Consider the following 24,515-nt stretch of genomic DNA (forward strand, 5'->3'; position numbering starts at 1 on the left):
GCTCAGAGGATACAGTACAGGGATCCCAGCCTGTGACTGAGACAAGTGGAGACTAGAGAGGGCAGCATGCAGATCTGAGGCATCCTCCTCGCCAAAACACAATCCCACCCTACCTCATCTCTTCCTACCCAGCAAACCCAGCCAAATCAGAGCTATTACCTGAAAAAGACTAGATTCTTTGAGACAAAGGAGGAGACTGAGAAACACGGCAACACAGTGGGGGAAAAAACTGTGAAGAGAATTAGATTTGGCACAGAAAAATTAAAAAGCCTGCACATCTGAGTTATGGTAAGAGCACACTTGTGACCCCATTTCATAAAACTGGAGAGTCTTAGAAAACCAGATTGTACAAGGCCAGGAGAGCTGGTGAGAGGAGTTTGGATCTAATTTAGTTGGTAATAGGGAGCCACTGAATGCTTTATGAGCAGGGGAATAGCATGAACAGAGCAGTGCTTTAGGAAGACTAATTTGGGATTGTATGATAGGTTGATTGACAGAAGTACAGTCAGCTCAGCAGTAAATGAGATTTTTTTGTCTTTTTTTTTTTAAACAACCCCAACCTGGTTTATTGTACAGTTTGTATTAGTTTCAAACTGGCTTACATTTTGGCCAAATTATTTTTTAAAAAGATGATATGACTTTGTTTTTAATGATTTTTACAAAGTTAACAAATATGGTCCTTAGATCGTTGATTTTTCTTTTTAGAAATCATTTTGAACTCAGCGTTTACGGGAAAAAGAAGAAAGACTTATCATAGGAGAAATGTTTGATTTCCCAGGAGTGACTGTCCCTTTGTATCAACTCCTCCTTGTGTTCTGAGATACTTGGAAGGTGCCTTTGACTTTTTTCTTCAATTGAGAATGTCAGAACACTTTGAAAAATGAGAGAGATACCAGGGACAATCCTGCATTGCAGAATAATTGATATACCTGTTTCCCCTGCTTGGTTATTTTAGAAAGGTATCATCTTTCTTTCATCGTGAACCATGGACAAAAGACGACAGCTTAGGAGGTGCAGTCTTGCTTTCCAAAACAGAGAGAGTTAATGTCAAAATCACAGCTAATGATTATATGGCATTTACTATGGACCACAACTGTCTTATGCTTTCTACATACAATAATATATTTAATCTTCACAGTAACCAACCTGGTAGATTCTATTATTGCATCCATGTGACAGAAGAGGAAACAGAGAAATTGAGTTTTTGTCCAAATTTATGCAGCTAGCAGGTGTCAGAGCCAGGACATGGGGGACCAGGATGGACTGGGACTGCTCTGGGTTAGTTTAGGTGCACAGCATGTTTGGAAACACCAACGTAGCTTAAATGTCCTCTTCTGATGTCTCTGAGGCTTATGGTCACATGGAAACTTTTTTTTTTTTTGAAACAACCAAGAAGAAAAGGGATGACTTTGTCTCTGTGTTAGAGAAGCAGAATTTCTTAAGTCTGCAGGTGACTCTAGTGGTTACTTCTACAGTGAACTCAGCATTAGCAGAAATGGTGCAGAATAAGCCTTTCTCTTTCACCAGGTTGCATGGGGCAGGTTGGTGAGAGGAAGGTTTACCACGTTTTAAAGGTACGGCACTCAGAATCGCTGGCACAACTGGTATTGCAAAGAGATTTACACGAAAAGAGTACTTCTGCTCATTTACCTTCTCAGGAAGTCGCTAGAGGAGGGTGTAGAGCCCTGTAGTTCCCTCCACTCCCTTTTTTACCCAAGGGCTGATAGATAGAGTAAAAGGATTTGATGAGTTCTTCAGTAAGATTATAGGATTTAAAAGTTTCAGAATCACTGTTTTACATGCATCTGAATTAACAACAGAGCTGGAATTATTATGATAAAACATTACTAAAGACATGCAATAGAGGGATTTTGAAATTGTGAATATAGTCATATATCTTGGTGACAGATCGTCACATTGGATGTGTGTGCTCATTTGACTGGTGATTTGCTTCAAAATATGATCCAACACTATAACTCACATTCTCCACTAGGCTCTGTGAGAGTAGGAACTTTGTTTGATTTTTCTCTGCTTTACCCCCAGTGCCTGAAATATGCCAGACACATAGAGGATGCTCAATAAATATTTGTTGAATAAGTGAATGAAGAAATTATCTGAACATTAGTTACCCCCTTAAAAACCTACAGCTGTATTATATCAATCTATCAATCTACCCATCTTTTTGACCTGGTAACAAATAGTATTGAATATCAGACTTCTGGAAGAGTGATGACTAAGAAGTGATTTTTAAAATCACACATGAAAAGATTGACCTATTTATTGACATCAAAATTGTACATTTCAGATTGTTAAAAAACAAAAAAAGTCAAACAACCACAACCAACTGAGAACAGTTCTTTGCAGGGAAAAATGACAAGGAATTGCCATAAATCAGTAAATAAAACACTGAATCAGTAAATAAAAGACTTGAAGGAAATGTATCCAAAAAAAGATAACCACATTTTCTGTAGTGGGATTATTTTCCAATTTTCCCATTTTTTTTTCTGTGATATGGTTATCACATTTTTATTATTTGGAAAATAATTTTTAAACCGCCGGCACAAGCTGACCTGATTCCCACCGATGCATTTCCCCAGGGGGAGCGGCTCTGGATCTGAAAGCCTGCCCTCCCAAGCCATTTCGCTGGATTCTCGATATGACCTGGCTGAACCTTGTGGAGCTGAGTAAACTTCCACAATTTGCAGAAATTATGAACCAGGTAGGAAAGGGCTGGATAAAAGTACAGATCTGTAAACCTATGGACCAAACACACCTGGGCCATTTTCAGAGGGGCCTCCTGGTGACAAGTCTTTCACCCAAAGAAGTCAACACAGCTTTCAGGCTATGTGGCTTTCTGGGGAGATTTTGGAAAGACAGGTATTGAAAGGAACCTTTCCATAGGTGCAGGCTGCTGTCTGTGTGTGGTAGGCATGGGTCATTTACAAGCCTGCCTAAATTGCTGTTAGGATCAGAAGCGGTGGGTGGACCCTTTTGTTGTAGACTGCTGATGTTTTTACATTTTTACTTCTGCCTATTGTTAAATAATTTGTGCAAATTTGAATTTGAGGCAAATTAAGAGGTTGAGGTCCTTTTAAAAAAAAATTAATCATTTCACCAGTAAGAATATAAAATGGCAAAGTATAATAGTGAAAATGGTAAAACGGGTCCTGATTTACCTGTTGTTTTTCTTATTTGAAAATGTAAATTTGTGATTGTGGATTAGTTGTTGTTTAGCTTTCACTGGAAAACAATTATGCGACTCGGAATAAAGATAGTTGTTTATTACTGGGGTCTGTTGGTTATGTCTGCCTGTCACTGATGGAGGGCCTGCCATTCCATTGTCAAAGCTGATAATCATCTTTTTTGAGGTTGCTGGTGATGGACAAAAGAGGTAGTAAGTAGACTACAAGTTGGCAGAGGCCTCATGCTGTCCTCATGTGATTCCCTCCCCTCAACCGCCTCCCACCCCAGCATAAACTAGGTGTGTCCGTTTAGTGGTGTTTCTGGAACACTATGTAGAGTCTTTACCTATTTAGCAGTGGTTGAGTCAGAGTCAATTGGATAAAGTCCCTGGATTCCACCTGTGGTAGACAGTAAGCTTTGTTTTGTAGTACAGCCACAGGTGAGGCCCCCAAGCCCAAACAAATACTCTGAAAAAAAAAAAAAGTCTTAGCTTGCTGGGAGACTGGGTAAGGGAGACCTTCAGGCACCACTGGAAGTCACTCAAAACCCATGGCCCCTGCAGACGAGTTATATCTATATAGGGACATGCGTTATTGTTTGCCTCTGTCAATTAGAATTTAAATACCCGTGGTGTAGGATCTGGTAGCTACTACTGCTTACTATGGGATAAGTACTTTGCAACAACAGTCACTGTGCAAGGAAAATATGATTGACTCCACTTTAAAGATGAGAAACCAAAGTTCAGAAAGGTTAAATACATGCTCTTTCCCTGACAGCATGAGTTATTTCTCTCCAACTCCTTTCACACCATTGCATGGGCCAGATGTGAGGGAAGGAGTCATTCTCAGGAAAGTTGCAGAAGTCAGGTGGCCATTGGTTTGGCCTGGCTGTGGGGAGGAGGAAGTAGAAGGAGATGAGTCTCCCAGCTGAGTGAGTGTCAGAGATTGAAACAAAAATAGCCTTAAATAGCAGCTGCACTGCCTTGGCATCTCAGGGCAAACTGTTTTAACACCTGGAAGTGGTTTTGCTAACAGGGAAGGCCAGGAAACGGAGTGGGAAATGGAGGTGGATGACGAGGGGCTGGAAGTTATCTCATTGCCCATCACAGATGCAGCTCACTCAGGAAGCTCTATTGTGGTAGAGTCAAATTCAACAAATGGAAGGCCTAGTCTGGGAATAAACACCTTTATTCTTGTACATCTTTCTCTCTAGCCGCTAGTGCGGAGGAGGCCTGCAGGGGGCGCCGCGGGTAACTGTGCAGGCACCAGTTCAGTAGGGTAGGGCTGCAGCAGCTCCCAGACCCTCCAAGAAGTATGGCAAGAGGATTCTCTGGGAGCAGCCAGCTAGAGAGAGCTGCTTCAAGTTTCAGGAGAAAGATGGAAGTTCTGAAACATTTCAGAAATTCTATTCCATCTTGTAGTGTTCCAGGGACAATATTGGAGCAAGTAAATTATAGAGCAATTGTTTTGTTATTAATTTGCACCCTGTCTGTATCCTATACGGTGAATTGTTTGCATGATGTGGACTTTGGGCAGTTGTTTAACCTCTCTATGCCTCAGTAGAAAGTGGAGATGGCAGAAGTAAAAGTACAATCTTTGGGTCTGGTACATAGTATCTACTGTATAAGCATTTGCTATTTGCTACTTATGCCTACCACCGCTTTTAAAACATGCTTGAAAACACTGTCTAAATAATCCAGCCTGATTGTTACCGAGGAGCAGATTCAGGCTCACCAATCTGTAGTTTTTGAAATTGGTTTTGACAGTTCTCGGGCAAAACTTTTAATGCTTCTGAAAACCTTCAGTTCTCTCCATGCTTCTAAAAGAACACGTTTGAGACCAGCTCTTGGAGAGAAATCATTCATTCTTAGGTTCAAGGTCTCCAGGCATGAGATCACTAGGAAAAAAAGTTTTGACTTTGTCATTTATTAGTATTATAAGTAGAGGTCAACATTTAGAGGTTTGGTAATCAGAACAGTCTCAGCCGAGGGCAACTTTGTGCCCCCTCCCTGCCCCCCCCCCCGCCCCCCAAGAGCACTTGATAATGTCTGAAGACATTTTTTGATTGTCACAAACTTGGGAGAGGAGTGTTACTGGCATCTAGTGGGTAGAAGCCAGAGATGCTGCAAAAACATCCTACAATGAATAGGACAGCCCCCATCAACAAAAGATAATCTGACCCAAATGCCAATAGTGCTGAGGATGAGAAACCCTGGGCTGTGTTTTTTTCCTGCCCAATTGTTTAGTGTAATTAATACATGGTCCTAATTTTAGTGAATGATGTAGAAATGCAATGGTAAAACTAAAAGAGGACTAGGAATAGTAATATTCATGTTATCTGAGTCATTGTTTCTGAAGAAAAATGTAAACTGTATGGTTGTTTGAAAAATTATGTGTGCCTATAAAGAATGAATCTCTAAGGTTATTCAGAATCCTCTCCATTCCAATTGCTTATATTCCTATGCCTTGCAAATTGTCTTGTTTATTTTAGATATCTCGTAATGAGAAGGGATGGAAAAGCTGGTTTGATAAAGATGCTCCAGAGGAAGAAATTATCCCTGATGGATATAACGATTCTCTGGATACCTGCCGCAAACTTTTACTTATCAGGTGAGAATAGGTATTATCAGAGCTAGAAGTGTCACTCATCATAATGTCAAATTATAGCTCTTACCTCAGTGAGTTTACTTCTCCGTGTCCCAGTAGTTATTATAAGAAATGTATGTGCTTCCAAATTGCGGTTTTGGATGGCAGTTCTTTAGTTCCTTGACAAGTAAATAAAGTTGTGATGGTGGCAGGGAATTGTATGTTTTGACAGTGTATTAATGATAGTGCTTTTAACAAAAAAAAAAAAAATGAAAAATGAAAAATATGCTTTTATTATTCACTTTATTCATTAGTGTTGAATTTACTTCTTTAAAAAATAGATATCCCAAAGGTACAATGCAATTAGTTTATAAGCTGAAATTCAATTTCATCTGAGAGAAAAAAACATAACTATTACACTATCGATATGTATAAATGCTGTTTTGACTATTACAATGGAAGAAAACATTGAAATCGATGTTAAGAAAGAACATTCTTTTTTAAATCTTTTCTTTTCCTTCTCACTTTTCACATTTTCTCAATATCCAGTAGCTTAAAGAAGGCTTCTATATTAGAAGATGTGTCTGTGTGTGTGTGTGTGAGTGATTGGTGGGCAAGGCAGGAGGCTGGAGTTGGGGGGAGGGGAGATGAGACCACCAAAAGAATAACAAAAAGATGTTGGATTAATTTAGAGTAATTTTTGTTTTTATTAACATTATATACCTGAGTTTGCATTTCTTACAAAATGTTGTTTCCTGGATGTTGTCACTCTTTGAGAGTGATCACAGCAGTCAGCGATGGTGACCTCATGATCTACAGAGTATGAAAGAGCTGCTTGTTTTTATTGGAATAGATGTGTCTGTCTTTTATCCATTATTTTAAAATTAAATCTCTGTCAAATGAAGAGCGTAATCTGTAGAATTCGATCTAAAATATCAAATATGAAATGACATTATTTAATGTGTCACTGTTTAGAACCCACTACAGTGCAGGCTACACAGATGGTGTTAAATAAATGCTTGCTGACCAACCTACTTCTGATACTTTTGATATGTTAATTCTCCTCCTGAAAACTGCAGGGCTCCAGACTGTGCAGCAGGCTGGCCCCTACCGTGTATGGAGCTGGCAGAGGACATCTCCCCTTGTGTCCCTGCTGAGTCCCTGGTGCCTAGAGCGGGGCCTGACATGTAGTAGGCACTTGACAAATATTTGTCTAAGAATAAATGTACTCCTGTGTATCAGTTTGAATGAGGAATTGCTTCCCTGAAGTTGATTGCCTCAGTTAATAGGGATAATCACTGACGCGTTTTTTAAAAATAACCATTAAAGCTTTAGAGTAGTTGCTGCTGCTTCTGTAAATTAGACACTTGGATCAGCTGACTTCTAAGTTCCCTTCCAGACTAGCAACAGACAATGTTGTTACTGGCTCTGCCCTACTTCTTGCCAATGCTTAGCCCACAACTGCATGATTAAATTTGCACTCATCCAGGGATAGAAAACTTTGGCATCCCTCTTACATAAATCTGCATAAGGGAGAATTATCTCTCTTGTCCTTTGCTAATTAGATATGTTCTTTGCATGCTTAGAATTAGATAGAATAAAAATGAACAGACTAAATTTTTTCCTCTAACTTGTATTCATTTCCAGGTCTTGGTGCCCAGACCGTACTGTTTTTCAAGCAAGAAAGTATATTGCAGATTCTTTGGAGGAAAAGTACACAGAACCAGTTATCTTAAATCTGGAGAAAACTTGGGAAGAAAGTGACACACGAACACCTCTGATATGTTTCCTGTCCATGGGATCTGATCCCACAATTCAAATTGATGCATTGGCCAAGAAACTGAAGCTGGGTATGATCAGCAATCTATGAAATTTAACAAAACCTCTACTTTCTGCCTCAAAATTTGCCTTTCATAATTTCATAACCGATTCTAGAAATATATCCATAAAACTGAGTTAAAAAAAATATTAAACTCCTTCCTCTTTCCTCTCTTTTCATATCTCATAGAGTGAGGGTGTGATAGATGTTTTTGTGCAGAGAAGAACATACTCATCTACCATATATGGTTTTAAGTTGTAAGCAGATGATTATTACATGGATAGTAGGCCAACAGGGATGAACATACAAGAGCAAAGTTTGTTGGCATGGTTATATAAGAAATTATTATTAAAAGTGTATTTTGTCACCAGTTAAACTATAACCATGATTGTAATGCATAGTAGTTGGGGATTCAGTCATTCATGCTTTCATTCAATAACCATATAGTATAGGCAGTATGATAGCTTCTGTGAGTACAGAGGTGAATAAAACATAGCTTGGGAACATGTAATCGAATACTGTGTGATGACACCTCTAACGGAGTTATGTAGACATGCCTGATTACAAGATCCAGAACTATTCAGGCTGCATAGGTTATAAGAGAGAGCATCACATTTATGATATTTTGAGTAGGATCTAAAAAAGTAGATAAAATGTTACCAGGTGGGATAGTGGGAAATAGAAGGAAACTTATTCCAGGGGGAGGAGCCAGGGCAAGGAGTTAAAACACCTAAGTTGTGAGAGTAGTTGTAAAGAACAAGGACCTGCAGAGCCCAATGTGATAGGATTGAGCCATCTTCATATAAGATGGCTGTTTATAGGAGGGCTGTTTATCTGTTCTTCGTCCTCTGAAAATCTGAATGTTGTTGGAACTGCCATTTGGGATCTTCCAGGTTCAGATCTCTATAACTGTACCTTGTTGGGTTAATTCATTCACATCTTCATAAAGATTATAAAGGTGATTGATCAAGAATCACTAAACCTACCCCATGAAAGAAAACTTACATCAAATTTATTACATAGTAATACGAACATGATATAAAATCAATTCGGTCACCTCCAAGTATTTGTCATATGTCCCCCTATGCTAAGAAGTTACTGAAAACCATTAGCTTATGGTAGCATGGTCTATGTTCATTCTCACTTTTCTCATTTTCAGTTTGTTCTGTTCACTGTCACCACACCATTCTGTGTTCTATAAGGATCCATGTTCGAATGGCTCTTTTGGCAGTTGCTCATGGCTAAATCTCATTAACCACCTTTAAAGTAGGCTATTTTGCTCTTGTATTTACACAACATGCTAGTCATCTGCATTGGTCTAAAAGCGGTGCCTCTCTTGCAGCCTCGTTGTTTGCAAATCTTTCTTGGATCTATTCCTCTAGGGTCTTTGTCCAACTGCTTCTATACCCCACTTCTCTCTGCGTATAGATTCCATTTTTTCTTTGTTGCCACAAACTAATGTCTATGTGACAGAACTCATGCTCTCTGGTGGCTCTTGGGTTTGCATGTTCAGTAAGTTCCTCACTCCTGGGGAATCTTCCTTTACTATCTTGGTGTCAAGTCCAAATATCTAGAGAAGAAATTAATTGGTTTTGCTTTGGTCATGTGCTTCTTTCTGGGCCAGTCAATGAACTGTTGCTGTGGAGATGGGTTCACAGGAGGAACCATATATATGGAGCTAGAATAGGAGTCATTTCTTAGAAGGGGATACTGTTCCTAGAAGAGAGGCATGTTCCACTAGAGTTAACATTTCAAATGTTAATAATACTGTGGTCTAGGACAGAGGTTTAAGAATAGAATTAAGAAATTCAATGCCTCCTTTGGGGAGAAATTATAACTATAACATTAAATGAATACATAAGGCCAGAATTGTGCTATCACTTTTCCTGTTATCACATGTTATCATACTGCTTTGCTTGGCCATTTGATGATTTCCATTTTTTGCTACTACTTTGCTTTTCCAACAATTGTTCAAGTTTCTATTGATTACTTCGTTAAGAGACTGAAACAAAGTGATCTGATTTTGACACCAAAGGACCCAATGCATTATAAAGAACTCTTTGCTAAATCATATTTAGGAATGCTAGGGAGTCATATTCTGTTCATTGCTTTGGGTTGAAAATCCTCAAAATATCTATGAAAATGAAACTTTATATAGACAGAATAATATTAATCTAGTCTCAACTAGAAATATTTCATTTAGATAAATGGATAACAGATAATCACAGAATGTTCAAGGTAAAAAGGACTCTGAAAATCTTGAAATCTGCCTACCTTCTTATACAGGTGGGGAATCTAAAACCTGGAGACAAGGCCAGAGGCCTAGTTGGTGACAGATCTGATTCAGGACTTAGCTCTGGGCTTCCCAATCAGTGTCTTTATCTTTCATTCCCTCTCACTGCCTTTATTGGATGAGTTAAGCAGTTATCTGACAGCAACTTGAGAGACGGGACCATATCAAATAAGTTTTTGTAGGAAAAGAGGAAAAGGAAAACTCATTATGGATACTGTCTGGTGCCTGTCGAGCTCTGCAGTGAGAGATTTGGAGCAGATAAATTCTGCACCAAAACACTGGGTTCCTGGGAAAGGGGGAGAAAACAGATGGATTTAGCATGAGAACCATTCTTGGAGCCTGGGTGAGGGAGAAAGGGGTCCCGGAGGAAGGGTGGGTTTGAAAACAGAATCTGAACACAAACAAAAGAGAACGAATAGAATACAAACTCACAAAGATACAAAAGTGGGAAGGATAAAATTAGTATAACAATATACATGGTTAAAAATTAAAATAATGAGAATAGTACATAATTATGGTAATAAACTTAAATATTTCATTTAAATTGAGAATTTTGTAGAAAAAATACAAATGTACAAAATTTTCTCAGAAAAGCTAGAAAAACCTGAGGAAAATTAGAAGTTTAAAATTATTGTGTCAGCAAAGGCTATCGGATGATTGGATGATTATTTTTGATAATTCCTTTAAAACTTAGAGATGCTGCATTCCATTCCAGAACATAGAAGAAGAAGATAATATTATTTTGATATCAAAAATAGACCAAGATAGTAACTGCATAAAAGAAAAAAAACCACATATTGATCCTACTTCTACAAATATAAGGATCTTAACTAAAATGCAATCAAGAAGAATTTAGCTTAACAGTTTAAAAATAACATGCAAAAATTAATAATAGTGTGCCTTGACCAGGTAGGAATGCATGAATAAAATAGAAAGATATGATAATGAAAAAATCTTATCATAACTATAAGCGACTTTCCTTAAAGCTAATCATAATATTACCTTGATAGGTGCTAGAAAAGCATTTTATAAAAATCCAGTATTTGTATTTGGCTTTTTAAAGTAAGAATAGAAGGTTATTTTGTTAGTATGATAATGAATATGAACTTCAAACATCAACATCATACTTATTGATGAATGACTAGAGACATGCCCATTAAAGTCAGGAAGAAGATAAAGATGTCTGCTACCACCACTATTATTTAGTATTGATGTGGAAGATACAGCTAATGTGTTGTAAGAACCATAAATAAAAGATATAACTACTGGAAAGGAGGGACAAATATCATCATTATTCTCAGACTGTGTAATTGTCTAACTAAAACATACAAATGAATCAACTGAAAAACGATTAGACTTAACAGGATAGTTCAGTAAGGTGGCTGGTCACAAAATAAATATATTAAGAAATCAATGGAGCAGTCTTGTAAGATAAAGTGTAAAAATCTCATTCACTACAGCAATAAAAATAAAACTAAGAAATAATTTTTAAAATACCCATTAGAAGAAAACTATAAAACTTTCTTCGAGACATAAAAGTAGGATAGAATCATGGGGAGTTAAATTACATTTCTAGTATAAAGATTCAATATTGTAAAGGCGTCAATAGTCTTCTAAATTACTCTATAAATTGAATGCAAGTCTAATTGAAATTCCAACAGTATCTTTTATTCTAATTGGGTAGTAGAGGAATCTTAGATCATCTAGAGCAATAAATGGACAGAAATAGCCAAGAGAGTTTGAAAAGGAAAAAGAATAACGGAGAATGAACACCACCAGATTTTTAAAACTTTATCAAATGGTAATAATTTAATCATGTGGAACTGGCTCAGTGGATAAACAGATCAATGAAGCAAAATAAAAGGCCCCAAATTAGACTCTAGTACATGTAATAGCTCAGTCTCTGATAAGAGTCACATTTCAAATCAGTGGAGGAAAAATAAATTAGTCAATAAACAGTGTTGGGATAGCAGGTTAACTTTCGAAAAAAGTAAGGATTTTACCTTACATTAAACTCCAAAGTAAATTCTACATTGATTAAGGTTTTAAATGGTTTAAAGTAATCCATAAAAGAATAAAAAGAATATATTGAATAGTTATATACTACCGGGGTAGCTGAGATTTTCTTGATCATAATACCGAAGTCCAAAACCAGAGAGACAAGATAGTTTGGATAAAGTTTTAAAACTTCTGTATATCAAAAGCACCAAATGTAAAATTAAAGTACAAATGAGGATAAGAATGTGGGTTAGGAATTACAGCATTCCATTTCAGTCCTTTTTTATATATATCACGAATCCTCTTTAAAAAAAATACTCTGTATGCTTTGTCCCAAGTATTCTACATGTATGAATTTTTCCTAAGATAATATTGAGAGATACACATCAAGGTTTATATGTAAATATGTTTAATTTAGCGCTATTTATAATATCGAAAAATTGGAAAATGTCTTAAATATACGAAAGGGTCACGGTTGAATGATCAGCATAATGAAACACTGTCCCAACATTAAAGACTGCTTTCCAATAACATTTAATGGCAGTAAAATGCTTACAATATACTGTTAAGAAGTAGAGGTGTAAAATAACACATGTGAGTGTATGTATATATGTAATACACACATACATACAATACATATATATATAAATTTTAATATAGATAAGTGTGCAATCTCTTATGCAAAACTCTTGGGGCCAGATATGGAAATTTGAATTTTTTTAGCTTTTAGAAAGGTAGTATTTTATAAATTATATAATACATCACGGATAAAAGTATCAGTATTCAGACAGATAAATAAAGACTATAAATAGCCTCATGTCCATTGAGGTCAGCTTTTGCCACTAAAATGATTTTGTGGTAACACTTAGTTTTTGGAGTGTTCTGAATTTTGAAATGAGGGTAAGGGATTATGGATTTTGCATATTAAAAAGATTAGAGTGAAGATCTCTAGGGAGAGATACTGGTGATTTTCATTTTCTTTTTTATAGGATCCTGTATTTTCCAAGGCTCTCACTATGAACATTTATTGCTTAATTAGAAATAAAAAGTTAAAAAAAAAAAAAAAGAAAGGAAAAATGAAAGAGACACAAGTCTAATTTTGGAAAGAAATGGAAAAACAGTTGAAATCTTACTAAAGTCTCTCAAATACAAAGAGCCAAAGAATAAAAAATAAAATAAAACCAAACCCCAAACCAGCAAATAGTAATTACGTTGCAGGTGATGCAGGTAATACAATGTAATTACTCTCTCTTGAGAGTGTCCTAGCAGCTTTCTCCACCCTCTCTAGAAATTCAGCCTGTCCTGCCTCTTACCTTACTGGACTCCGGCCTTTGGGACCCTTTCCCTCCTCAAATGTGAAGTTTTCTCACTTTTCCAATGTCAATCGATCTAGTTTTTCCAGACCATTCAGAAAATTTATTAAATATTTATTGACCTGTGTTAAAAATTAAGAAAGATTACAAATCAATAACTTAACCTTTCACCTTAACAAACGAGGAAAAAAAAAGACAAACTAAATCCAAAGCAAGAAAAATGAAGGAAATAATAAATATTTGAATGAAAAGAAAAGGAAATAGAGACTAGAAAAACAACAGAATCAACAAACCAGAAATATCTTCTTTGAAAAGATCAACAAAATTGACAAACTTTTAGCTTAACTGGCCAGGATGAAGGCTAAAGTTACTAACATCAGGAATGAAAAAAGGGACTTCACTATTGAGCTGATGAAATTAAAAAAGAACATAAATAAATACTGTGAACAAAGATACTAACAGATTAGGTAACCTACATGAAATGGACAAATTGTTAGGAAGAGACAGCTACTGAAAGTGACTCAAGAATAGAAAATCTGAATAGACCAATAGGAAGTAAAGAGATTGATTCAGTAATGAAAAACTTACAAAGGAAATACCCAGACCAGATGGCTTCACTGGTGATTTCTACTAAATGTTTACAGAATAACACCGATTCTTCTCAAACTTTTCCAAAAAATAAAAGAGAGAACACTTCCAAACTTATTCTATGAGACCAGTATTACCCTGATATTGAATCCAGACAAAGCCATCAAAAGAAGAGAAAACGAAAATTATGAATATAGAAGCAAAAATCCTGAACAAAATACTATCAAACCAAATGCAGCACCATACAAAAAAAAATTAAGGAACAAGCAACAACAAAAGGGGTTAACCCCAAAAAAAAAAAGTGGGTAAAAAAAAAAAAAGTAAACAAAGGAAGAAGCCAAGGTAAAAAAAACAAAGAACAAAAACAAAAGAAATAACTCAAGAAATCAAAAAAAAAAAAAAAATTGAAAAAAATCAAACACTCTTTCATAATGAAAACACTTAACAAATTAGAGTTAAAAAGGAGCTTCTTCAGTCTGATAAAAGGAACCTACAAAAAACCCACAGCTAACATCATACTTAAGGGTGCTACTCCCAAAGATCAGGGGCAAGACAAGGGTGTCTGCCTTCACCACTTCTATTCAGCATTGAATTGGAGGCGTCAGGGCAATCAGACTAGAAGAAGAAATAAAAGGCATCCACGCTGGAAAAGAGGAAGTAAAACCATCTCTGTTAGCAGATGACACGACTTTGTATAGAGAAAATTCTAAAATGCCCACCAAAAAACTATTAGAACTAACAAGTGAATTCACTGAGGTTGCAAGATACAAGATTAATATTTGAAAAATCATTCTTTTTCTACACACTAGCAAAAAGGATCCAAAATCAAAATTATAAATGCAATTCCATTTACAATTTCATTAAAAAATACCTAGGAATAAATTTAACAAAGAAGTGAAAGACTTGTACATTGAAAACATAGTTGAAAAAAATTAAAGAAGACCTAAAAAGATGAAAAAACATTCCATGTTCACGGATCAGAAGATTTAATGTTGGTAAGATGGTAGTACTCTCCAAATTGATATACAGATTTAAGTCAACCCCTATCAAAATCCTAGCTGCTTTTTTTTTGTAGAAATTGACAGGCTCATCTTAAAATTCATAAATGGGAAATAAATGGGACCCAAAATAGCCAAAACAATCTTGAAAAGGAAGATCATAGCTGTAGGACTCACACTTCCCAATTTCAAAAATTACTACAAAGCTACAATAATCAGGACAGTACAATACTGGCATAAAGTAGATATATTTATCAGTGGAATAGAACTGAGGGTCCAGAAATAACCTCTTACTTATATATATGGTCATTCAGTTTTTCAACAAGGGTGCCAGACTGTTCAATGGGGGAAAGGACAATTTTTTTTTTCAACAAATGGTGCTGAAAAAACTGATATTTTGAAAAGAATGAAGTCCGACCTTTATATTACACCATATACAAATATTAACTCAAAATTTATCAGAGACATAAATGTAAGAGCTACAACTATAAAACTCTGAGAAGAAAATGTAGGTATAAATCTTTGCGACCTTGGATTAGGCAGTAGTTTTCTAGATATGAAGCCAAAAACATAAGCAATAAAAGATGAAATAGATAAATTGGACTTCATCAAAATTCAAAACTTTTGTGCTTCAAAGGACACCATCCAGGAAGTGAAAAAGACACCCTACAAAATGAGAGAAAATATTTGCAAATCTTACATCTGATAGGGATCTGGTATGCAAAATATATAAAGAAACCTTGCAATTCAACAAGAAGTCAAATAACCCAATTTAAGAACGAGCAAATGGTTTGAATAGACATTTCTCCAAAGATATACTCCTAAGTATATATTCAAGAGAACTGAAAACATGCCCACACCAAAACTTACACATGAATGTTCATAGTGGCGTTATTCATACTAGGCAAAAAGTGGAAACAATTCAAATGTCCATCAACTGATGAATCGATAAACACAATGTGGTATATACATACAGTGGACTATTACTCAGCTATAAAAATGAATGAAGTTTTGATGCATGCTACAGCATGGATGAACCTAGAAAATATTAGGTTAAGTAAAAGCAGACAGACACAAAAGGTCACATATTGTACATTCCATTTATACGAAATGTCTAGAATAGAGACAGAAAGTAGATTAGTGGTTGCTGGGGTAGGAGGGGGTGATGAAGAGGGACTGCTAATGAGTGTAGGTTTCCTTTTTGTGCTGGTGAAAATGTTCGGAGATTAAATGGTAGTGATAGTTGTACAACTTTATGAATATACTAAACATTGAATTGTATACATTAAAAGGATAATTTTATGATATGTGAATTACATATCAGTTTTAAAAGTTTACGGAAATATTTATTGAACATCTGCTGAGTGCCCTACACTGTCTAGGTGCTAGGTAAGACACCATGATCTAAGTCTCTTCTCTCATGGAACCGACATCCTAGTGTGGGGGCAAAACAGGCAATAATCGATAAGCAAGTGAGTATATAATAAGCTAAGAAAAGCATATGAGATGCTAAGAAAGAAGCAGGGTAAGGGGCAGAGTGATGGAGGTGGGTGTGCCGTTTTAGATAGGTTGGCCAGGGAAGGCCTTATTGAGAGGGTGAGGAAGACCTGAGATGTGAAGGCAGGGAGTCAGTGCAACTGTCAAGGAAACACGTTTCGGGCAAAGGGAGCAGCAGTGAGGCTGGAGTGTGTATGAGGAGGCTAGTGCAGCCAGAGAAAAAAGAAATGAGGGGGAGAGTGGTGAGATAAGAAAATGGGTGTGTGTGTGTGTGTGTGTGTGGGTGGGTGGTATAGTGTGGCTGCAGATTGCGTAAGGCCTTACAGGCTGTAGGTAAGAACTTTGAATTGGATTTTGGATTTTACTCTGAAGGAAATGGAAGGCCATCAGATGTTTCTGAGTAGAGGATGGACATGATCTGATTTAGGGCTTGACAGAATCTCTTTGTCTGAAGTGGGAAGAAAAGCTAATAGGGGACAAGAGTGGGAGTCACCAGTTAGGAGTTTATTGCAAAAATCCAGGCAAAAGGTGATGGTCACTGGGACCAGGGGAATAAAAGTGCAGATGTCGAGGAGTGGTCAGATTCTGGGTATGTTTTGAAGCGATGTCTCTAAGTCTCCTCTTGACCCCTTACCTGGATCAAGATAAGAAACTCAGGCCACCTGAACTAAAACTCTTTACTTTAGAAGGTGTATTTCAGAAGAGTTGGAAGGAGAGGCTATAGATTGTGGCTCACTCTTACATGTTAATACTTCTTGTCCATATCAGCCTTCCCCCGTTGACCCGCTGAGCATCTGTGTGTTCTTCCAAAATAAGGAGGATTCACTGTTTCTCTGTATGATCCAGAAGACCCTCCCATTCAAGTCCCACCTCCCCTTTCTTCTCCTTTTGTGGGTGTGTAGATTCTTCTCAGATGCCTCCCTACCCCCGACCCCCGCCAGGGCGCAGTACCTGTTTGCACTTGAGCAGGAGAGAACCATGGGGCTTTAAGGCTGAGGAGTGAGGGGTGGAATCCAGCTTCATTCAGTAACCCTTGGCCTATTGCAATTCCTGATTCTCCAAGCAGCGCTCTTCCGTCCTCTCTCAGGCACCCATTGCAGACTTTTTCATTGTGGCCCTAGTCCACAAATAATCCCTAACATTGTACCCTGTAAACCTTAATAGAGTATCTAGTCATTAACCACGGGGTGCCCTTTAAATGCTGTATTATGAAAACTTCGTCTCTGGTTCCTGACATTCTTCTCTCCCCATCCCATGAATTTCTCAAGTCCCTTGTAGCCTCTATGAGCAGTTCCCAAACCAGCCTCGTTGTTTGCCCAGAGACAGCAGCCCATTTTTCTGAGGATTCAGACTCATCCAGTAGAGCGGGGCTAAAGCATATGCTGCTTCCCAATGTTTCTACTGACCTCCTTTCCTCATGCCTCTCAAACTCAAGAAATTCTGGGTCCATGAGGCTTGCTTAAAAGTTAATTTCCAATTTAGGTTTCACAAGCATGATTCATAGACTTCAATTTAGTGAATTCATATGGCAGGTTCTCTGCCTGGGACCTCAGATTTACTAATGAGCCTAAGTAGTGTGTTCTCCCTTGAATTATAATCACTTCTGATCTCGGAGTGATCTCCACTTGCTCCTCGCACTCAGTTCCAAGGTGGTGATTTAATCTTAGGAGCAGTTACCCCTGAATGCAGCCCTCATAGGGCTGAGCTGCCTCCAGTTGCATCTCAGAAAATCTCAGTAAACAAAACCAAAACAGACAAACAGAAAACATTGTAAGCCTGGCATCTTAAAAGAATAAAAAGCCAATTAAACCTTTACTGAAGCATCTGTAAAATACCAAAATGTTTCTGATCAAAACATATAGCAAAATTTAAAAATCCTCTTTTCCTCTGAATACCTGTGATGATATTGTAGCTGCCTCTCTCACCATCAATCTTTCTTCTCGTTATCTCCAAAGACCCCCAAACTCTCTAAAAGCCCAAGCTTGTGTCTTTTGTCTTTTTCTCTGTCCTTACCTCTCCAGGTGGTTCTTCCAGTTACTGCTCTAATGTCTCGTCACCACAACCAAAGGCCAGACCCATTTGAATAACAAAGGCTTTCTTAGAGGGAGGGAGACCTTGACCATTCAGAAATTATTTTTTCTTCCGATCCTGTTATAAAATTTATGTTTTATCATAGAGAACATTCTCCTATGTTACAGAATGCAGAACTATCTCAATGGGGCAAGGACAAGAAGTACATGCTCGAAAGCTGATTCAGATGTCAATGCAGCAGGTATGTAGCAAGGGATAACTCCTAATGCAGCATTCTTGCTGTGGTTCCTCTGGCCATCGGGTCTACCTAGGACCACCACAGTGATGTTCGAAACATTCTGCCTGTGATGCTCAATCATTCTTTCCATTTTTGTTTATGTATATATAGTAATCTTTGATTTTAAACCTCAAGCTACTTTACTCCTGACATCTCCACAAAAAGCTGGTTCCATATTCTGTAGTATATGCTCTATTTTATTTTCACTAATTGTTTTTTTTTTTTGACAATGTGGCAGACACGCTTTCTGGTTCCTAAGGATGCAGCTATAGCAATCTTGTAATTTCATGATCAATATCAACAGATAAGGCTTAAGAAGTGACAGACTGAGACAGTTAAATTTCAATTTTTGGTTAAAGTTAGACTTTCATTTTTCATTAATGGATAGTTTCAGGCAAATAAATATTTGAGGATGTTGTGTTTAAATATTGATAATTGTTTTATTGAAAACTGCAAGCTGGATGGAATACTGAGATACGTTTTCCATCACACGTAATAAATACACAGGACATTAATTTTATAGAAATGCTTGGTAGATAACAGTTTCATCTATAATAAGAAATTGCACCATCTGTGAAAATAAAATAAGATCTTGGGTTTACTTTTAAGCTTTTGATCTCCTAATGTCCATAGCAACTTACGTACAGCTTTTCCGTGGGAATAAATGACTAGAGAGGGTTAATGGGCTAAAATTCTACTTGGGTCATCAAATTTTCAAGCTAGTCATTAATTCTCAAGTGCCCTAAGCCTTAATCTTTATCACTTAATTAAATTCAATAATATATTGTATTTAATTTGTATATTCCAAAGCTATTATATATAAATTATTTTACTCAGATCAAATGATTCATTCTATTGAGTGATTTAACAGTTGAACTTTGGGCTTTAAATAACTTCTTCAGTTTCCATGAGTGAGAAACTTTTTAATTTAAATATTGCATTCACATTAACCTTCTTCGGAATACTAGCTTTTATAATTTTCATGTTCTATTTCTCAAAATGGGATAAGTTCTGATATTAATGGCATTATTAGGAAAAAAAAAATGAACATATGCAGCCACACTGCCACATGAAGGACACCAGGTTCAGGATAAAGCTGACATTACAGAATGAAGAGTGGGGAACCAGAAATTAACCGTGAAGTCCACATCTTCCCCTAGACATCCCAGTTATCTAGAACAACATGTCCCCTTTGCTGTTTAAGCCAGTCTGTGTTGTATTTTCTTTTACAGTAGAAGGCATAATGCACAAACCTTACCATATATTTATTGTGCTCAGTATTTTGTAGCTTTATTTATCTGATCTCATTATATAAGGGTATCAATATTATCTAGTTAATAAACTATTTTCTCATACAGCAGCGATAGTTATGTGACTTTCATTGTTAAAGAAAATTTTATCAAATATTTAGATAGTGCTTCATAAGTTTTACGGTTTCAGCAATGTATGGGAAAAGTGATGACAGAGAATGAGGTTTAGCATTAGGGTAACAAATGTCACCAAATGCATTGTCTCCAACCTTCACGATGGAATGTGTACCTCTCTTTGTAACTATGGATAACTTGGTTTGGGGATAAGTCAATTCTGATTTACTGTATGCAGGACAATTTAAGTTTCCAATTCCAAAATCCCTATTCCCACCATTAGATGGTGCACACACTGTACTTATACAAGTTTGACTGCACATTTTAATTTGTTTCCTTATGAACCAGGGGTGGCAGAATACAATCATTTTGAACCCACTTGACTTCAAGTAACCAGCTTTACCAGTAGCAGAAGAAATTATTGTATGATAATTTTATTAAAAATATATGCTCAAAACAGAGTAGTCACATGCGCTAAGCAAAGGTTTAAAATGAATGTGTTTGTACATTTTGTTTTTATTAAAATTATAGCAAAAAAGTTATAAGAAATTAATATGAAATCATTTTGGAATACAGGGTGGCTGGGTATTACTGCAAAATTGTCACCTTGGCCTAGAATTCATGGATGAATTGCTAGAGACAATAATGACCACTGAAGCCAATGATGATTCTTTCCGTGTATGGATAACCACTGAGCCCCACGATCGATTTCCGATTACATTGCTTCAGGTTTGTTACTATGAAATAAGTGTCTTTTTCTTGTGAGTTCTATAAGTAAAGATAGCATAATTGGCATTACTGAAAGATGGAAACACAGCAGGGGCTTTTTGGTCCAGCAGAGCATCTGCACTGTAAAATCTTATACTATAATCACCAAAATTTTGACTATAATCACCAAGATTATATAGCACATGTTTCCACAGGAGAGTTCCAAGACTTGGTACTAATGTATTGGGTTTCAGCTCTGATCAATGTCATTCGTTTACACAGGGCTGGATTTCAGCCCGCATTTTATGTACCGTAAGCACGTTGTTGTTTGACGTATTGTAATTTCTATTTTATCCCTTACAATAATTTATAGAAACAAAACTACCATTTGCTTTTTATGACAGACTTCTCTCAAATTCACTAATGAGCCACCTCAAGGTGTACGTGCAGGTTTGAAAAGAACATTTGCTGGAATTAATCAAGACCTTCTGGACATCAGTAATTTACCCATGTGGAAGCCAATGCTTTACACGGTAGCATTTTTACACTCCACTGTGCAGGTAACTCCTGAGACTGGTTTGCACATTTAGGGGATGCTAATGATGTTATGTTGCCTTATCGTAAAGCCTTTCCACTGTCTGCCCCGTCACCCTGCCTTTTTTTCCTTCATGGCACTTTTCTTCACCTGCCGTAGTATATACTTGTTTATGCACTTCACGTGTCCTCCCACCCCCTTCCCCACCCTGACGGTTAAGAGTGTAAACCTCTCGAGGGCAAAGACTTTGTCCTTTTGTAGCTGCCGAATCTTTCCCTGTCTCACAGCATTGCCAGAGCTCAATAAATATTTGTGGGTTGAACAAACAGATTATTTAGATAAGAGCTTGGTTTCCAAAGTACCTCTGCCAGCTAGGAATGTTATATACACCATCATGTGTAATACTAACAACCACATTTTAGGGTAGGTTTATCACCTTTTCAGAAATTAGGGAATTAACACTCAGAGGGGTTAAGTTCGCTTGTAGGTGGTAGATCCAGGAGTCAAGTCCACACTGGCTTTTCAGATGCAAGTATGTTTTGACCCAACTCCCCACTAGTGAAAGTGGGGGGAGGGAGTTTGGGAGGAGGAGTCACAGTGGTTATCTGTCTTTTGTTTGCTTTTTGTTTTTACTGTATACTTAAATAGTAATTTAATAATTTTATGGCTACCTAGCAAGTTGCCTGTGGAATTTTTTCATTTCATGTGGCTTTGTTCTACATTTGAATTTTATATTTGTACTTGATTCACTCCTTGATCTCACAGAGAGACGAAGAAGCTCCTTTTACCCCTTCCTGCATTTCTCCCTTCCCTGAGGCTGAAGTGGAGACCAAAGGAATCAACTGGCTTGTACCAGGCATTCTTGCTTTAGATTCACACAGTGGTGCTCACAGCTTTGCCCATCTTCCTGCCCTGCCCAGAGGTGGAGGGAAATTGAGTGCTTACCCAGAGAATGCTGGGCTTATTTACCCTCAGCCTTCTTGTCCCTACTATTTTATAGGGTTCCAACAGAGAACCTGCCCAACAGAAAGGGCTGTGTAGAGGGGACAGCTAGTGTTTATCTGTCCCTCAACCCTGAAAGAGTTAAAATCAGGTAAAACTCTTTGTGGGTGGTTATTTTTAGTAAGTCCCATTGTGGCCTTTGGATTGTAAATTACCCTGGAGCCTAGTTTGTGCATTCTTATCCGGGAATTGTTCGCTTTGTTAGACCTTATCACACTCTAATACAAATATTGCTTTAACTCTCTTATTTAATTCTCAAATAATATATTTTATAATTCTGTTTCTAGTAGTGATGATTAAATTCTTTTAGCATGCTTATCATGGGGAGATAATTCAGATATTTTCCATATGGTCAGGGTGGCAGCCTATGTTTTTTTAGTGGCCATTATCAAAATGTTAGACATAAGACCAGCAGCACCACAGTCCAGTCTTGGGGCTGACCGGTGCCTGTGCTTCACATGACTTGTATTTGAGTTAAAACAGAAAAAAATCTCCATTGCTAGGGCCGTGAAGCTAACAGTGGCATGTCGATGAAATAAAAAGGTGACTATATCTTAAAATCCAATCGCAATAGTGCTAGAAAGAACAAAAGATCACTTCAGTGAGAATCAGGAGGCTTAGATTTGAGTGCTTGCTATGCAATCGATTATCTATGTGAAGTTGATCAAGTTAGGTCTCTTTTGGGGCCTCTTTCCCAGTCTGTGATTTTAGAGGCAGAAGGAGGTAGTCTTTCAAGATTTTTCCCATTTCTGAAATTCTGTTATCCAGCACTGTGACTACACAGGGAGTGCAGATAATTCAACCATCTTTAACTCTGTTCTTTTTTTCTTTTTTTTTAAATCAATTTCAGTAATGTTTACTGCAACATTGCCTAAATATTTCCTTTTACTTGGTTATGATAGAGCTGGCTTGATAGAAATATCCAGAATTCTTTAGGGCATTGCAGTCTTGGGCCAGCAACATCCACATTACCTGAGAGCTTGCAAGAGAAAGCTCTTGGGCCCTACCCCAGGCCTGCTGAATCAGAGTATTATTCATTGTAGTAAGATGCTCAAGTGATTTGTGTCACCGTTAGAATGTGAGATGCAACTGACATAGGAAGGTCTATTCTAAATTAGATACATTGTGTCTTTTTCTATTGTTGGACATAATAGTCAAATACCTGATTTGTTAATTGATTAATTGATTCCTCCACATTAACCCAGATGTACTTCGCTTTATGTGAACATGATGTATATACTGATAAAAAGAACAGGAAATTGGTTCACATCACGTAATCTGAAGCTTCTGAGCTAGAGGGAGTGCATACTGGAGTCCATCACACATTAGAATGCAGAACCTAGTAGTAAAATAGCCAATCCCCACCTGCTCCCCAGCTTAATTTCTCTTACTGAATCGTGGCTTGATATCATGCCATCGACTCACCCCAGCTCAAGGGCATCATGTGTTATGTGGACCCTACTCCTGTTGCAGAAGACACAGTGAGCCCCCTCCTCTGACATTCATATCTGTCTGCATTCCATCCCTGAACCATCACTTCGGCATGTAGTTCCAGCTACTCACCACAGGTTGCCCTCTGCTGCTGTAAAACTTTACCTGCAGCCTTCTTTGAGCTTTGAGTTCCTGTCTTTGCTCATGGCCTTTGCCAAGCCTGGCAGTCTTTTCTTCCCTCTACGAGAGAGACCAGCTTCAGTTTTGTTCTTCAGTTTTATTATTCCCAGAAGCCTCTGATTGAATGTCTTCCTTAGGCTTCTCATCTGTTAAATTTTGACAGTTAATTATATCACTATCACATTGCCCTTTCCTCGTTTCTAAATCTTATTTTCTCAAACAGATGAAAACTTCTTAAAAACAAGTCAATTTTAATATCGTTCTTTGTATCACGTAGGACTCATCCCATAGTTTCAAAAATACTAATTGAACTGAAGAGATTCAATATTCCAAATATTCCAAATTCTAACAAAGCCTCCTGCTTCTGAGCTTCCAAATGAGTTCTTAGGGCCCAGTGGTTTGAGTCAATTCTGGTAATATTCCAAAGTGATAATTCTAAGTTTTTTTCTTTAATGTCACTTAGAGAGATCAATAAGTACAAAACAAACAAACAAACAAACAAACAAACAAAAACCCAAGCAAGAAAGTAAAATGACTTCATTTGTGAAAGAAAAGACACCTACCAAAATTTTGGAGTTTTTTTCCAAGATGAGTTAACAGTCTATGACTTTAGTGAACCAACCTAAAAAGTGAATGCTTTAAATAAAAATTGATGGCAAGTAACACAATGCAAGGCAAAGCAAGGCAAATCTCAGCATTTGTGGCAATTTTCA

The 24,515-nt window shown here is 37.2% G+C and overlaps 1 protein-coding gene across 1 annotated transcript in view; it reads left to right on the forward strand.

Annotated features, from left to right (window-relative positions):
- DNAH8 (dynein axonemal heavy chain 8) overlaps window positions 1–24,515 on the forward strand; it is a 339,355-nt gene that overhangs the window by 265,353 nt on the left and 49,487 nt on the right. Inside the window, exons 79-84 of the mRNA XM_011354823.2 lie at window positions 2,598–2,719; window positions 5,674–5,792; window positions 7,416–7,618; window positions 18,473–18,546; window positions 20,523–20,675; window positions 21,059–21,214. Of these exons, the coding sequence (XP_011353125.2) occupies window positions 2,598–2,719; window positions 5,674–5,792; window positions 7,416–7,618; window positions 18,473–18,546; window positions 20,523–20,675; window positions 21,059–21,214 (827 nt within the window). The remainder of the gene's footprint in view (window positions 1–2,597; window positions 2,720–5,673; window positions 5,793–7,415; window positions 7,619–18,472; window positions 18,547–20,522; window positions 20,676–21,058; window positions 21,215–24,515) is intronic.

This window comes from Pteropus vampyrus, unplaced genomic scaffold (genome assembly GCF_000151845.1).
Source record: "Pteropus vampyrus isolate Shadow unplaced genomic scaffold, Pvam_2.0 Scaffold18, whole genome shotgun sequence".
Classification (NCBI taxonomy): domain Eukaryota; kingdom Metazoa; phylum Chordata; class Mammalia; order Chiroptera; family Pteropodidae; genus Pteropus; species Pteropus vampyrus.